Source organism: Patagioenas fasciata, chromosome 14 (genome assembly GCF_037038585.1).
Source record: "Patagioenas fasciata isolate bPatFas1 chromosome 14, bPatFas1.hap1, whole genome shotgun sequence".
Taxonomy (NCBI): domain Eukaryota; kingdom Metazoa; phylum Chordata; class Aves; order Columbiformes; family Columbidae; genus Patagioenas; species Patagioenas fasciata.
Window position 1 is genome coordinate 10,996,069 of NC_092533.1, and position 14,346 is coordinate 11,010,414.

Below are 14,346 nucleotides of genomic sequence, written 5' to 3' on the forward strand. Positions count from 1 at the left end.
ATTCTCCTTGGCAATTGCTATTCAAATCCAACCATCCTACGGGCTCTAAAAACCAGCACAGATCATTAATTGCAAAGTAACTCTAGGAACAGAAAGACTGCAAAACGATTTCCCCCATCCTAATATTTACATTATACTAGTTTTGTATTTATTTTACTTACAAAAATAAGGTATAAAATATCCAGCCTGTAAATTAATATCTACTTTCACATGTATTTGGAAAAGGAGAAAGTCTGAAAAGTGAGAGACTGCTAACTTTCACAAACTCCTGTTCAAAAAAAAATCCAAGCAATAGGTATAAAATAGTGAACTTGAGCCAAATACAAAGGAAACCCAGCACTTTGAAGGCTATGTTTAGCCACCAAAAGCTTTCGCAGGCTGAAAAAAAAATCTACTCTCAGGGTTTGAGAACAGCAAAAAGGTCAAACCACTCAGCTGACTAAACTCAACCCCGCAGCACAAAGGTGCGCTCGGCATCCCCAGCACACGCGGTACGAGCCGATGTGCACCAACATGAGACCTCTTAACGACGAGAACAAAAATGTATTAAAACCAAAGCAGAAAGTTGTAGTGCATTACAGAGCAAACCAACCCACACGGATTAATTACTCCCAGCTCTACAAGACTGCAGTTCTGCTGCAACCTCCTCAGCCTGTCCCTGTCTTTATAACCTCCTGGTTCCAGCCACCAGCTCCCAGGTCAGATCCAATCAGATTTCTCTCCGTCCATGAGCAAGTCCCACGCTGACTGTGGTAATATAGATACAAGGAAATCTAATTTAAGCTCCCTGCTATCCAGGTTCATAGTGATTTTCAGACTTTCAGAATGGCTCCAGAAAGACAACAAGCAGGACCAAAAGTGGAACCAATTCTGTGAGATTTCCCAGGATAACAAGAATCATAGAAAAGTTTGGCTTGGAAGAGATCTGCTGTCTACCAAAAACTGCTGCTGTTGAAGTCCATTCTGGCTCAAAGACAGAGAGACACACAAACTGCCACATAAAGTTTTTCTTCCCTAATTTAGTTTAGATTTTAAGATTCTTGTGATGAAGGCTGTTCTGTACAGCTAGGTTGAGAAGTACTGCTGGAGCAAGACACATCTCTCAAAATAAATAAGTTGTGTATGTACTTTGAATGCCATTTTCACAAATACACATTGAAGACCAACTCCAAAACACCGCCAGACTTCCCAAAGGAGTATTTCTAATCAACTCATTAATCACTTACAACTGATCTTCATTCCCCTGCCAGCACTCGCATTCATTTCAATCACCTATGAAGCACATGGGCATATACAATGCTCCGGCTGGACTCTGCAATATGTTCTTGTAAAAAGACGTTTAATGCAGGTTAGATGCAAGGAAATACTGCAATATTTCTTTATATTTGAGAGAGAAAGAAGGTTTATTTGAGACAAGTGACCTTTAAAGTGTTGCTTGTCACTCTACTCCATCTCCCAAAATAAATCACAGCTTCTGTCTTCTGTGTGTCATTTTTATTATCCAACTGATTGGTCTTTCTTTCAGAGCTCACTAAGCACCAATACATGGACAGGGTATTTCTGTAACAGGACAGCGGACACAGGAAGGACTTGCTGGATGTGGTGGTGAAGTTGCTGAAAGTGTTATATATGACATTGTCTCAACTATTGGTGAATAACATTCACTTTGTATTCGACTATGATTTTTTGGTGGGAGAAACTTCTAAACTATTGTTATAATTGCATCAACATCTTGAAAAATTATGTGTTGGGGAAACAAGTTCAAAATACGGACATTCACCTATGTCCTCGTTAGATGCTTTCGGATGCAGACATATATACCTACATTATCTTCTGACTAGTTGTGCGCCCCAGCATCCACAGAGAGGAAAACCCCAAACGCCCATGAAATTCCAATAAACACTCAATACAGAAACAGACTACTTACTTGCCACCTTAAATCACCACAATTTCATTTTTTCACAAGAAAGGATAATCTGGAGTTCGAATATGAGCATATCTGATGTGCTGGCACAGCCAGTCCCTACGCCGGTGCCAGCACATCCTTGTGACTGACCTTTCCCAACAAAGAGATATTTAGCACCAAACCCCCGCTGAAATGCCCTACTGTGGTTCAGTTGTACATGAAAGGAAGTTAAGAAAATAGAAGTTATGCTTTGCACAGCCACCCACAGCTCTGCCTTCCCACAGAGTCTGGCAAATACTGTCGGTGATTACACCCAAAAAAATCGGAACCAACGAGGCAATTTTTAAAGAGATATTGCAAATTGCAATAGGAAAAAAAAAAAAGAAAGAAAACACACTAAATCCTTCGGGAGCTCGTCCTAATGGTAGCATCAATCTGTCTGGTCACACAAAACGTGATGTTTTCAAGATGCGATGGGGCCGGGTGTTAAATAATCCCATCTAGGGTCCCTCTCCAAAAATGACCACATTGGTGCCAACACTGACAACTGACACTGCTGCACAACTGCCAAAATCTCACGGGTTATTGAGCTTTTTCTGCATCTGATTGAGTATCAGAAGTGACCCAACCAGATGACGTCCAGTTCATTTCCTCTTGGATAACAGGAAGGTAACGTTCTTCAGTTTTATTACTTCACTACGCTTTCATCACCACGACCACGCCAAATGTACAGTGAGGCAGAACATCTCCATAGCCACACAACACTCCTCAACAATTACAACTACACTGACCTTTTACACATAATTTTCAAGCTATCCGGTGCAGTCGACTGAACCGCATCTCAGTTGATCTCATTTGAAAGTATCTCATTTTTAAGACATCCAGTTTGAGGTGTCTGATAACCAAAGACACAGGAAAGACAACAAAACCTGCTGTGCAACTGGAAGACGCGTGTCTGAACAGAGATTTCCCAACTAACGCTAATTTTCTAAATTAGTACTTAATTCAGCTTTGCAGTAGTATTTCTATCTATACCTATGGTAACACTTGCTATACAAGAAGTAATTTGCCAACTTTCTCCAAGCATTAGGTCTGTAATTTTGAAATTAATTGAAGTATAAATTCCAATACACGGTCCATTTCGCCAGCTAACAGACCATTGCTACAGGCCCCAGTCGAGTGCGTCTGCAGGGACATTTACTTCTTACGTAAACACCATTTACTCTCAGCAGTGAAGTCACACAGAATACTCATGAATTAAATTAAAAGTCAATTTTGGTATAACAGATTTTTAAGACTGCACATGCCCCGTACCACAGAGCAGATGACGTGATCTTTGACAAGATGACCACCAATTAACTCTTTCAAGAAGCACACTAAAAATGACTGTTAGCCTAAGGAGAACGTTCCTTTATGTGCTTCCATGGGAGGTTTTGCTAAAATTTAAGGCTATAGAAAAGTCATTGCAGGGCTTATATAAAGACAAAGGCAACCACAGAAGTTGTAAGTGAATATTTGCCATAGGAGTGCTAAACTGAGACTTCTGTCTTTGTACTTACCCTTCTTTCCAGGGAAAGGAATCAGAAGAACCTATCTCAGCACAGCTCGTAATGCTGTATTTCCTACATTACTTATTTTTGCATTTCCCGGTCTCTTTCCCCTACGGAAAAGCCATATCTGTGCCTTTGTACCACAAGTTTTAAAAATAAATATCAGTGTTTCCTGGCACAGTTTGGATATCAGAAAAACGCATGTTGAAAAGGCATAGACAGCATGAATTTGCAGAATAGCCTTGATGGATGGACACAAGACCTATGAATTATCTTTTTCTACATGTTAAATAAGCTTCGCCATTGTGTTTCAACCTGCAGTAAGTGGCATGTTTATTAAACCTGAAACCAAGTTACTAAATGTCTGCATAATTCTCTCAATGTATAGCATCCATTAAAAATTCAACTTAATGTACAGAAAGGGCAATAAGGAAGCAAAAGTTTTGCCTCATTCTTTGATACTCCTTGATAGCAAAGTTTTTCATCAGTTTCCGAGGTGCCTGTATGGACATTTACAACCAATCGACCTAGTCTGGACACATCAGGAACATCAGCCTCCGAGGGAACAGTCTGTCCTTTTACAGGCTGCGTAAGCAAAATTTTATGCCCTTGGTTTTACAGATTGCCAGTAACCTTATACCTTATTTGCTTTTCTGAAGTTCCCTGAAATGTTGCCAACAAGAGTAATAATCTTCAGCACCAACACAGGGTTTTATTGCCACCAAACACCCGAGGATGAGCAGGGTCGGGGCACACACCCCTCTGGTGTGTCACGCTAAAAACCACCACCCGCTGCCACACCAACCCCACCAGCTCTCAGAGCCTAATAATCCCAATTTTAAGGCATATATATTTATTGTTTTGTTTATTGCTTGAGGTTTTCCATTAAGAGGTTTTCACTGTTTTAAGCTGGAACCCATTAACATACCCTTGGATCATTAACTGTGATCACATGTGGTGACCTCTGAGCTGCTGGAAATGCTCCTGCTCAGCCTCCATCGCACCCAAGTGGCTTAAGGGTTCAATTTCCCTTTCTCAGATGACACAGAAAGTCTAGACTGTTCAAAAAAGCGTGTTCGCCTTCAGTTTGAAAAGTTAAACAAAAGTGCCAAATTAAAAAGACCACCTGATCACAGAGCTGAAGGGGACACAGCCCTCTGAGCCCTCTGCCAGCTCCCACTTCTCGTCACTACATCCTCCCATTCCCTTCACATGCCATTACCTCTGACGCCCTTGACTCAACACCTTTCATAGAGTTCATATCAGAATGAATTAGTTCTGTCTAAACATCTTCCTTGTAATTCCCATTTGCACTTCCAGTCTTCGGGTTTCCCTGGTTTTTGGCAGCCCCGTTGGGAGCTTTCCCCTTCCCTTTGCACTCCCATATACATCTCCAATACGTCTGTGATCTCCTACAAACCAAACCCCCACCACGGCAGAGGAAAAGCTCTGCCCAGAAGCAGCCAAGTGGCTCTGCTGGGCACAGCAGCACTATTGCGGATTTTGATTTAGCTCTGGTACCTCAGCAGTTTCTCTGCCGGACCCCTTGCTGGCTTTATAGTCAATGCCGATTCCCTTCGCCTTCAACTTGAGCAAACTCGGCATTCTGGCATCTTTTTTGCCAGTTGTTTTGGTGGTCTCACTACGTGCCTGCGGTTCCATTGTCAGTTTGTTCATTTTCACAAGACAACAAATTTCTTCAATTAGTTCTGCTTTTCTTTTCAAAACCAATGCAGCAGTGCTTACTGCCACTGACATGGCAGTCAGTTTCTCACCAAGCAAACCTTCCTGTATCCCACTTTTTGCTCTCACCTACCCCATTCATTCCATCTAAAACAAACAAACAAAAAATATATAACCACACACACAAAAAAAAGGAAGAAAAAAACCAAAACCTCTCAGACATATTTTCTTGGCATCAGTAAACTACTTTCACCATCTCACCAAAACCAACTGGAAACCACCAAAACCAACTGGAGTTCTCCGAAGTTATTTCGCAGCATTTTGATTAGCCTGCTTCCAAAGGATTTATGTACATTACCTCTGGTTTACGTTCACCTTTACAGATGAGCTCCAGCTCTGCTCCAGTTTAAGAAAGTTTAAAGTACACGTGGAGCTGTGGTAACGGGGGAGGAGAAAGTTGCTCCTGGGAGATTCAGAAAGAGGCCACTTAAGGCCCCACAGCGAGGGGCAACTGAGCCCAGCCGATCCTCCTGTGTTGACATCAGTCCTCAGCCAACTTAATGCAAACAAAGCCATTTTCTCCTTAAAGACCACAGATGTTCCACCAGTGACACAAAAGATTTCTTTAGATTTTTAAAGAGCATCAGCGATGTTTTCTGTTTTGTTTTTAGAGCGAACTGATGGATCAAATTGCCAACAGATAAAATCCTACGACCTTCAACATCAGGCAGAGAAAAACGATGCCTATCCAACTAAACAAACCTTAGATCATTTTCTTTTTTGAAATATACAAGCGATGGGCTTGCTGACAATCTATATTTCAATATTTGTTTCAATTCACTGTCCACAGTACATACTCACTCCAGTATCATTGGTACTACAGACGTGAATCTCAAACAAACAAGGACCAAGTTGATACAAGCCGTGATGTCCTGGCACTGCCCTCAAAACTACCCTTGTAGCCTTCCTAAAATAACCCCAGGCTTAGAAAGGAGAAAAAAGCACAACACAAAACATCTAAAAGAATTAAAAACCCCCAGGGGCTGTTCTATGCCCCCGGCAGCCAAGAGCTTTTTGGTCTTCATGGCTCCTACAGCGTGTAAAAAATAAAATCCTCTCAAGTGTTACGTTTCCTTAGTTACAATAAGGTGACACGAGGACAGAATTTCAAACTAAATTCTGGTGTTGCCTTAAACTACACATGTAATGCAATTTTAATTTGGTTTTCATATGTCTAAATTATAGATTACTGCTATGCCTTAACTCATGATAACGCTAAGTGTCTGACATGCAAATACCTCTGCTTTGGAGAAGAAATGGGGACGTCAGCTGTGAAAATTCACTTGTGAAAAAATGTACCAGTATTGATGAGAGCTCCATAATACTGGGAATATCTGACACGTAAACATAAGTTGCATGTTTTACAACCACCAACTAATACAGATCAACTCTTCTCGGGTCCATTCACAGTGTAACATTTTCAAAATGTCGAGAATTGCATTTAGTTAGTACGAAAATGTAACAGGAGTGTTCAAAAAGACTTATTTTCAATGCCAAGAGTTCAAATTTCACTGTTCTTGCCACTGCAAACTAATACAAGACTAAAAAGAGCCTGGTCTAAATAATTACAGCAGCAACCAAGCCGTGCCAGCGGCTGGTGATGCTGTGAGCCGTGTTCCCAGGTCACCAAAGGACGCCAGCTGATGGAGCGGAGCTCCGGCCCCGGGACAGCACCGCAGGGCACCCAAAATTCCTCATCTGCAGCCAGTTTCACCTCAGCTGAGTCACTTATCAACTCTACCGTGGTGATAATGGCCCCTCTTTGCACATCCTCAGGCTGCTAGAAGCTGACATCCCTGTAATGACATCATGCAAGTGCCACTCACTGGGCTACGGGGACACAGGGAGCTCGGGGTGAGCGCCTCGACACTGTGAGCAACACCCGGCACCTCTCAGCTCAGAGCTAAGGGGCCCTCAGGTCCTGCATATGCAGAGAAACAAAAGAGCGCCAGTCTTCCAGCTATGTTTTCTTTCTGTATTCATAAAGAAATGCATTCGTGGAAGTGAGAGGAGCAAAACAAGGTGGTCCTGAACTCGGCTGTAGCTGTAAGCGGAATTGTAACAAAGCAGGTTTAAACCAAACAAAGGAAATAAACGAACAGATAGGTGTTTATTTGTGTATTAGGAGCCGATTTCCGACAAAAACAATACTTCAGGAAAAGGCTTTTTTTTGTTGGAAAGTAGTACGATGTGTACTTGCTTTTAACCTCAACATACTATATACAGGAGTATAAGAAAATCCAAGCTTTCTAGAGTAAATGGCCACAGAGCTCATATTAAACCATTTTTATATTGATAAACTATCAAACAAAAAGTACGTTTTAAAAGTTTTGCTGAAAGTATCCTGCAAGTTGTCATTAAAAAACCAAACAGAGCTAAACTTTTAACTAAGTGCAAAGAAAACTGGCATTCATCAGTCCGAGCACCCAGGGATCAGAACATGGAGTAACCAAGAGGCTGTGCTCCTACAAACCAACTCTGACGGGGTAACAAGGCAATCCTTCTGTTGCAGGGGAGCAAGGGGAGAGAAAGATCAAAAAATGTAGAAAAGGAATAGATCATAAATATGCTGAGGAACTGGCTGAAAACTCAAAAAAATTCCAAAGAGGGCTCAATCACACAAACCAATGTTCAGAGAAGGGAAGAAACAGTCAGGAAGCAGACTGGAGGAATTCACTTGCTGCACACAGACCAAGAAAAGGAAGCAAAGGATCAGCCGGTCACCCTGAAAACATTTAAAATCCGTACTACCAGGGCTATGTTCCATGGAAGTTCATTAGCAGAGACAAGGACGACATCCAATCAAATCAAGGACACTCTAACCAAGCTCTGCTTTTCTTCTGAGGAGCTGAAAATACTCTCTAATTGCATGAAGGTTTCAACTCAAGATCTTGGAGACCAAACTGATACCCCCTGGAATCAGAAGATGCTGTTACACTGATTTTAGTTACGGATAACTGAAACTCGCATCACATGTCCCTGTGAGACAACAGCAGAAATAGGAATGGGACTGAAAAATGACGCTGAGTCTTCCGCTCTGACCCAAACACAAACTTGTACCAGGCAAATGTATCTTCTTATTATGCTCAACATTATTAGATTTTTACCTAAACAGCAGAAAAAGAACACAGAAGCCCAGAGAAAATAAATTACTGTCTACGGTCATAAGACAAGTTTAACATGCACCTGGGATCTTAAATGAAACTGTTTTCCTTCAGGAACAAACATTTTAGATGCTTAGATGTTAATTCAAACCCCCTTATTTTCTATAAAAAGCACATCTCAAAAAGCATCCCTTTTCAAATATCCTCTACAGATACATTATCCAACCACTCCGTATTTTCCCCATCAGACCCTTCTGCTACACAAATGTGTGTGCATTCTAGGCTTGGGAAATTGTTAGGATGTGCATCAAATTTCTATTACAGGAGAACCATATACATCTAAATCGTTAAGTTTAGAGCTTTCTTTCACAGTGACTTCATAACACATCTATGTTCAAGAGTCTAATACCACAAAGTGCATTACAGGCAATTTAACAGACACTGAGGAAGTTATGGCCAGAATTACAAAGATTATCAGAATCTTGCTGAGATACATCAGAAATATTTAAATCTTTTGCCTTAAAATATTGCACTGGTATCAGAGGAATTTAGTTGAATATCAGCTGAATGCCTCTTGTCCTTGCAAACAGAAGCAGATCTCCACAAGACCGATGCAAAGTCCTCTAACCCTCAGCCTCCTCTGGAGCGGCAGCGACTTGACAGCCGGGGCTGCTTTGATCCCTGCTCTCCACACTCCTCGCTGCTCAGCATATTCACCATGTTTGCATAAGGACACCTGCATCTATTTATCTCTTTTTTGTTTTCTTTTTTTTTTCTTTTTATTAGTCTATCGTTCCACAAAGTGTACAGGCAAAGACCATTTCTTCTGATGTGGGATTCTGCCCCTGTGCTGGTACATCCAGATACAGCTGATAGAGGAATGACCATCATCTTTCTGCAAAGGAGATGGTGATTTCTCTTGGACATATTTCCACGTATCAGCAGGTTTGAGAAATAACGCTGAGTTCTAAAACAGCCTGCACAGAAGGGCCAAAACGCTCGTACAGCTCATCTTCGGGTGCAATGCAGAAATTCATAACCTCGGAGGTCTCTGTCTCAGTTTGTCCCCCCTTCATGCAGCAAAAGAGATTCCATCCGTTACTTTACGGATGTCTAGTCCATCTCTTTTACTTTCAGAATCCAAAAGCAGTGGAGTTTCTGGGAGATGAGGGGTGCACGTAATGCAAACCGGTGTGTGCAATGCAAACTGGTGTGGACAATTCTGGGGCTCGGAACATCTCTACCAGGAGGTGACGGAGCTCCTAAAGCTGCTTCTCCAACGGGTCACTCGCAGGCAAATTAACCTCCTCAGTAAAGGTTAACCTTCCCAAGTATTCTCCTTTACATGCCTTCAGGAAAGCGTACCTTTCTGATTAGTCATCTAAAACATTACTTCATTTTGCTATGATTAAATAGATGTATCATTACACTGGCACATTTGGAACAGTTATAATTGCAACTGAGTCAAGAGCCCATTTTCAGACTATTGTCCTATACCAGTTTAAAAGCAACTAATTAAAAAAAAATCTGGAACAGATATCTATACAAATCTACGAAATTTTGAATTTAATCACCGAGATAGTAAATGAAAAATTAGATGTTCACTGCTCTATGGCAAGAAATGGTTCTAGTTTCAAAATAGGATCATAAAATACATTATCAAGTTAAAAGTTATAAACTTGCATATTTAAAACACTGACATCATTTATTTTGCTATAACATGTATTATTATAAAACACCTGTCACAGAAACAGATTTGTGGTACAAAGCTCAGCTAAAACCAAAATGGAACAAACTTGGATATAATTCAGCTCATCAGTGTGTTTAATCCTATGCACATTTCTCCTCACAGTTGCAGAACATCATGAACAGATCAGTTTAAAAGTTTGTGGAGCGCTGCAAGAGTTTTGGGGGGGTTTGTGTGGTTTTGTAGAAGGGGATTAGAGGTGCTTTTAAAGATAAAGAACTTTTACCTGCGGATTGGATTGCAAAACCAGTTAATCAGATTGTATTAGCCATTAAAAAAAAGAAAAGGAAAGAGAAAAACTCTTTCCCCCCCCAACACTTTATACCATTTTATTTATGAATACTAAATGACTGAATAAATGGCTTGACTGGTACGGCAGCAACCCACTGGGTATCATCCAAAGAGCTGACACAGGGGGTCGAAAACCTTTATGATTTTTTTTTTACTATTATCTTACCCCTGCCAAACCCTCAATCTGAGCACAGGGCTGTTTTTCTGTGGTTCCTCACTTTGGCCCAAACTCTACAGGAAGAGCAACCTCAGCTCAAGTCCCAACGTGACTAAGCATTCCCATTTTTTAAGCAATATTACACGTTCAGACATCCTTAATAAGAGTGGTGCAGGTAAGCCGAGCTTAAGTAAACAGATCCTTTCATATTTAATATCTACAGAGTAGGAAGGGAAGAAAGCGAAGGGGTCTACATGGAGATGGAGACACGGATGATGATACAAACAGGCCAACGTTTGCCAGCAGCATCTCTAAGGTGAGGAGCCGCAATTACCTGGTTGAGCCTTTCAAGGCAATGGGAACCAGCAGCTCCACTTTCCCCAGTGATGGGGTGGATTCAGCACACTTGAAACAGGCAAAGTTCAGCCACACGTACACCCACCGATTTACACATTGATTTTGACAATGCCATATGGAGACCCCAAAGCTCAGCATTTTTACCCCTATACACCGTGAGCTTCCATTTGTATTTTATCAGTAAAAAAACCCCACCCTGCACAGGGACTCCATACACCCAGCTCTGCTGCTCCACACCATCACGCCACTTACACTAAACTTTTTGGGACCAAAGTCACGAGTAAATTTCTTGCTCCAAAGTCAATGTCGTATCTCGTGATGTCAAGAGCAGAAGGGTTTTGCCTTCAAACCCTGCCAGCTTTCACATGCAAGAAAGTTGCACAATCTTTATTCTAGCATGTATGAGCTGCAATATGAATACAAACTTGTAATAAATAATAAATAATAATGAATATATGCCCAGCCTCAGGTTTATAAGGCAATTCCTGTGTCTTGGGTGACTACTCCTTGGCAGTAGCATTAATAAAACATCAGCAACTCAGCTAATTTTCTGAACAAGCATATCGAATAGTAAGAGTCTGACAAACACTGTATTTTTTTATTTCTTTAAAGGCTTTTATCTCAATAGGTAGGTTTAGCTCGAATGTTCTAGATGTCATTACCTCCTTTAAGAGAAACACCCTTCCCTCCCCAGTTTCTGCATCTTCAGACACACAAAATAATTTGTGTCCTTTAAAGCTAATTGTAATTACATAGTTCAGCTAAATAATTAACCAATTCCACAACGCTGCACAAAGGAAACAACCAGTACAGCGTCATACAGCTCGAAAATTAGAACAGTGGGTTTGTATTCCAGTATTTTCAAGTTAGCAAAATATGCAAGCAGTCACAAAAATGTTACACTTCAATAATACTTGCCTCATATTTATAGGCTAAAAAGCAAGCTTTACACATTTCATAAGCAAATGGCATTTTTTATCCTTCCTGTTAATTTGTAAGCTATTCGTATAGAAAACAATTCCAAGATTTGAAGGTCCCCCCTTCCCGTTCAGAAATGATTCCAGCAGAACAGTCCATGCACAGCCCCGAGAGCAGCATCGCATCCGAGCAGCGCTTGGGGTCTGAGAACTGAACATTCAAACAGCACCACGGTTGTCAATACATGTCAGAGAAATGCACCACAGACAAAAATCTTACTTACTTTGGAGGCCCACGGTTGCAGGCAGTTGGCATAACATCGAACCAGAAAAGCCATTTCTTAGGCTGGGGGAAAAAAGTTTCCTTTCTCAAAGAAATGCCACAGAGAAATAAATACGGAGTAAAATCCCTTCTGGATTCTCTTTAAAAATCATAAACCAAAGCAGCAAATGTACATGTATGCAACTTCTCAGGCTTGAATTTCACACTGAATTCGATTACAGCTTCCACTAGATCTGAGGAGTTTTGAGTATTGCAGGGAGTTAGCAGCAGCAGCAGCAATTCCTCTAAAAATGTTCCGGTTTTAACAAGCACATAAATTCAAATCAAAATGTTTCCTAGCTTTTAAAATACAAATATCCATACGTTCCCCCAGGCAAGAGGCATGTACCCAAAAAGTGCTGCTGAAATTGAATTAATTCTGAAATGGATTAGAACTGCAGGTTAAAGCAACAATACATTAAAAGGTGAGATATCAATTCTTCAAATTCCTTTTTCCTCTTCACTAAAACGCATTTACAAGTGGCTTATCTTCGGGTCCACTTTTCAGAAACTTCACATTCACATTATAGATGAAATTTTGCAGAGGTTCTTCAGCATCTTAGGCGATTCAGGAATCCCACACCCTGGATATTAAAGTTTCTTCTTTATACTCTTGTCCATCATAACTGCAAAAATTGAATTAGTGTCCAGATTGTAGCTCCAGGATATATGCTCTAACAGGTTTGCACTGTGGAATGTATTAAAAGCCTCTGCAATAAAAAACCTTTTCTCTTTTGCCCCCCCTTCCTTTTTTTTTTTAATGCAGTTTACAACTCTGCAGTGTTGCTTAGTATTCTAATGCATCAGTCAGATACCCCGGTTAACCCACGCCTAGCTTCTCCAATTAAAACATTTCTGTAATGCACAACGAACCGGTACGTCCATAGCTACAGCAAGCCTGGCTGCTGGAGTCCTAATTCCTACTATCTTTGCTGGCTTCTCAGCAGCTCCCTCAGGAGAAGCTCCCATCGATTGGATGCTCCGCAGCAAGATGAAATATCTAATAAGGAGGAAAGAGAGTGGGAGGGGAAGGGAGCTAAAAGGATGACATCACCTGGATAGAAAGCCTTTAGAAACTGCATTAGATCAATTGGCTACTGTATCTGCAGATGCAGCCAACAGAGCATCTTTACTGACCTAATATAAACACATATATCGGTACAACTGCTCAGCAAAACACTCCTGCTCCACATTATATTTTATTTCATTTTATGATCTATTAATGCATATACTCTGACTATTTTTATAATTTTTTAAAATCTCTTGTATCTATTAACACTTTCAACAACATTCAGGGGGATTATTTCTCATCTTTGCATCCAAATTTATAAATATCTGAAATAAACATCTGCAGGCATTCACATGCATGCACACACGATACACCCATAACCAGTGCACAATAAACAATTCCTGCTTTTGTGTATGTATGTCACACAAAAGCCTCAATATTTTTATCTCATCCTATACACTCATTAGGAGATTTCTGTCTAGAATGGGCAGAAAATTTCTTATTGCAAGGTGATGTTTATAATTCTCATAATTTTAGTGGTTTTGAAACCATGTTAAAAGTTTTGGTGGGTGGGTGGGGTTCTCCCCCCCCCCTCCCCCAAAATCAGGACTAATTCTGTTTCTAAACAAAATTGCCTTAATTCTGCAGTACTCGCTTTCATAATTTATTTTTGCAAGTAAAACCTGAGATACTTGCAAGCAGCTTAGTATCTTGGATGGCAGCCCAGCCTGCTGGAGAGCTGCTCCGAGGAAGCACCTACGAGATCCCCCACCTTGGAGCTGGGGCCGCTGCGATGGTTTCAGTTCCTCGAAGGCAAATGACTTAGAAGGGTGGAACATCTGGAGGAGAAAGGTGGGGGCGGACAGAGGGTGCTGCTTCTGTCAAAGCCATTATTTAGTATTCTGGATCATTTATTTCATCTGCAAGAAGGGACACTCACTGTTTCCGTTTTCCTCTCTTCAGAAAGGATTTTCATCGCCATGTGTCTCATTATGCCCAGTTTGCATCAGACTCAAAGGTAATTCTCTAAATCCAAACCAGGCCCTGCTGGCCATCCCAGCAGAGGAGCTTTCATGAGTGGTCTGGTGGCAGCAAGGGCCAAAAATCCACTTTGTTGTTTGCTCGCTTATCCTTGAATACTAAACCTGGTGGATTAAGGCCATCCACCCCAAGCTCTTTTTCATCTACCGTGCCAAGGGGCAGGTGGAAGAAGATTCTTACATTTTGGAAGTCAAGTTGCACC

At 41.1% G+C, this 14,346-nt stretch overlaps 1 protein-coding gene across 7 annotated transcripts in view; it reads right to left on the reverse strand.

The window, feature by feature from the left end:
• RAPGEF6 (Rap guanine nucleotide exchange factor 6) overlaps positions 1 to 14,346 on the reverse strand; it is a 117,672-nt gene that overhangs the window by 45,229 nt on the left and 58,097 nt on the right. Inside the window, exon 1 of one of the 7 annotated variants that reach the window (XM_071814766.1) lies at positions 12,057 to 13,091. The exons of the other annotated variants lie outside the window; for them this stretch is intronic. Coding sequence (XP_071670867.1) covers positions 12,057 to 12,110 — 54 coding nt within the window. The 5' untranslated portion in view covers positions 12,111 to 13,091. Of the gene's footprint in view, positions 1 to 12,056; positions 13,092 to 14,346 lie in introns of those variants that run through there. 7 annotated transcript variants of the gene reach the window in all.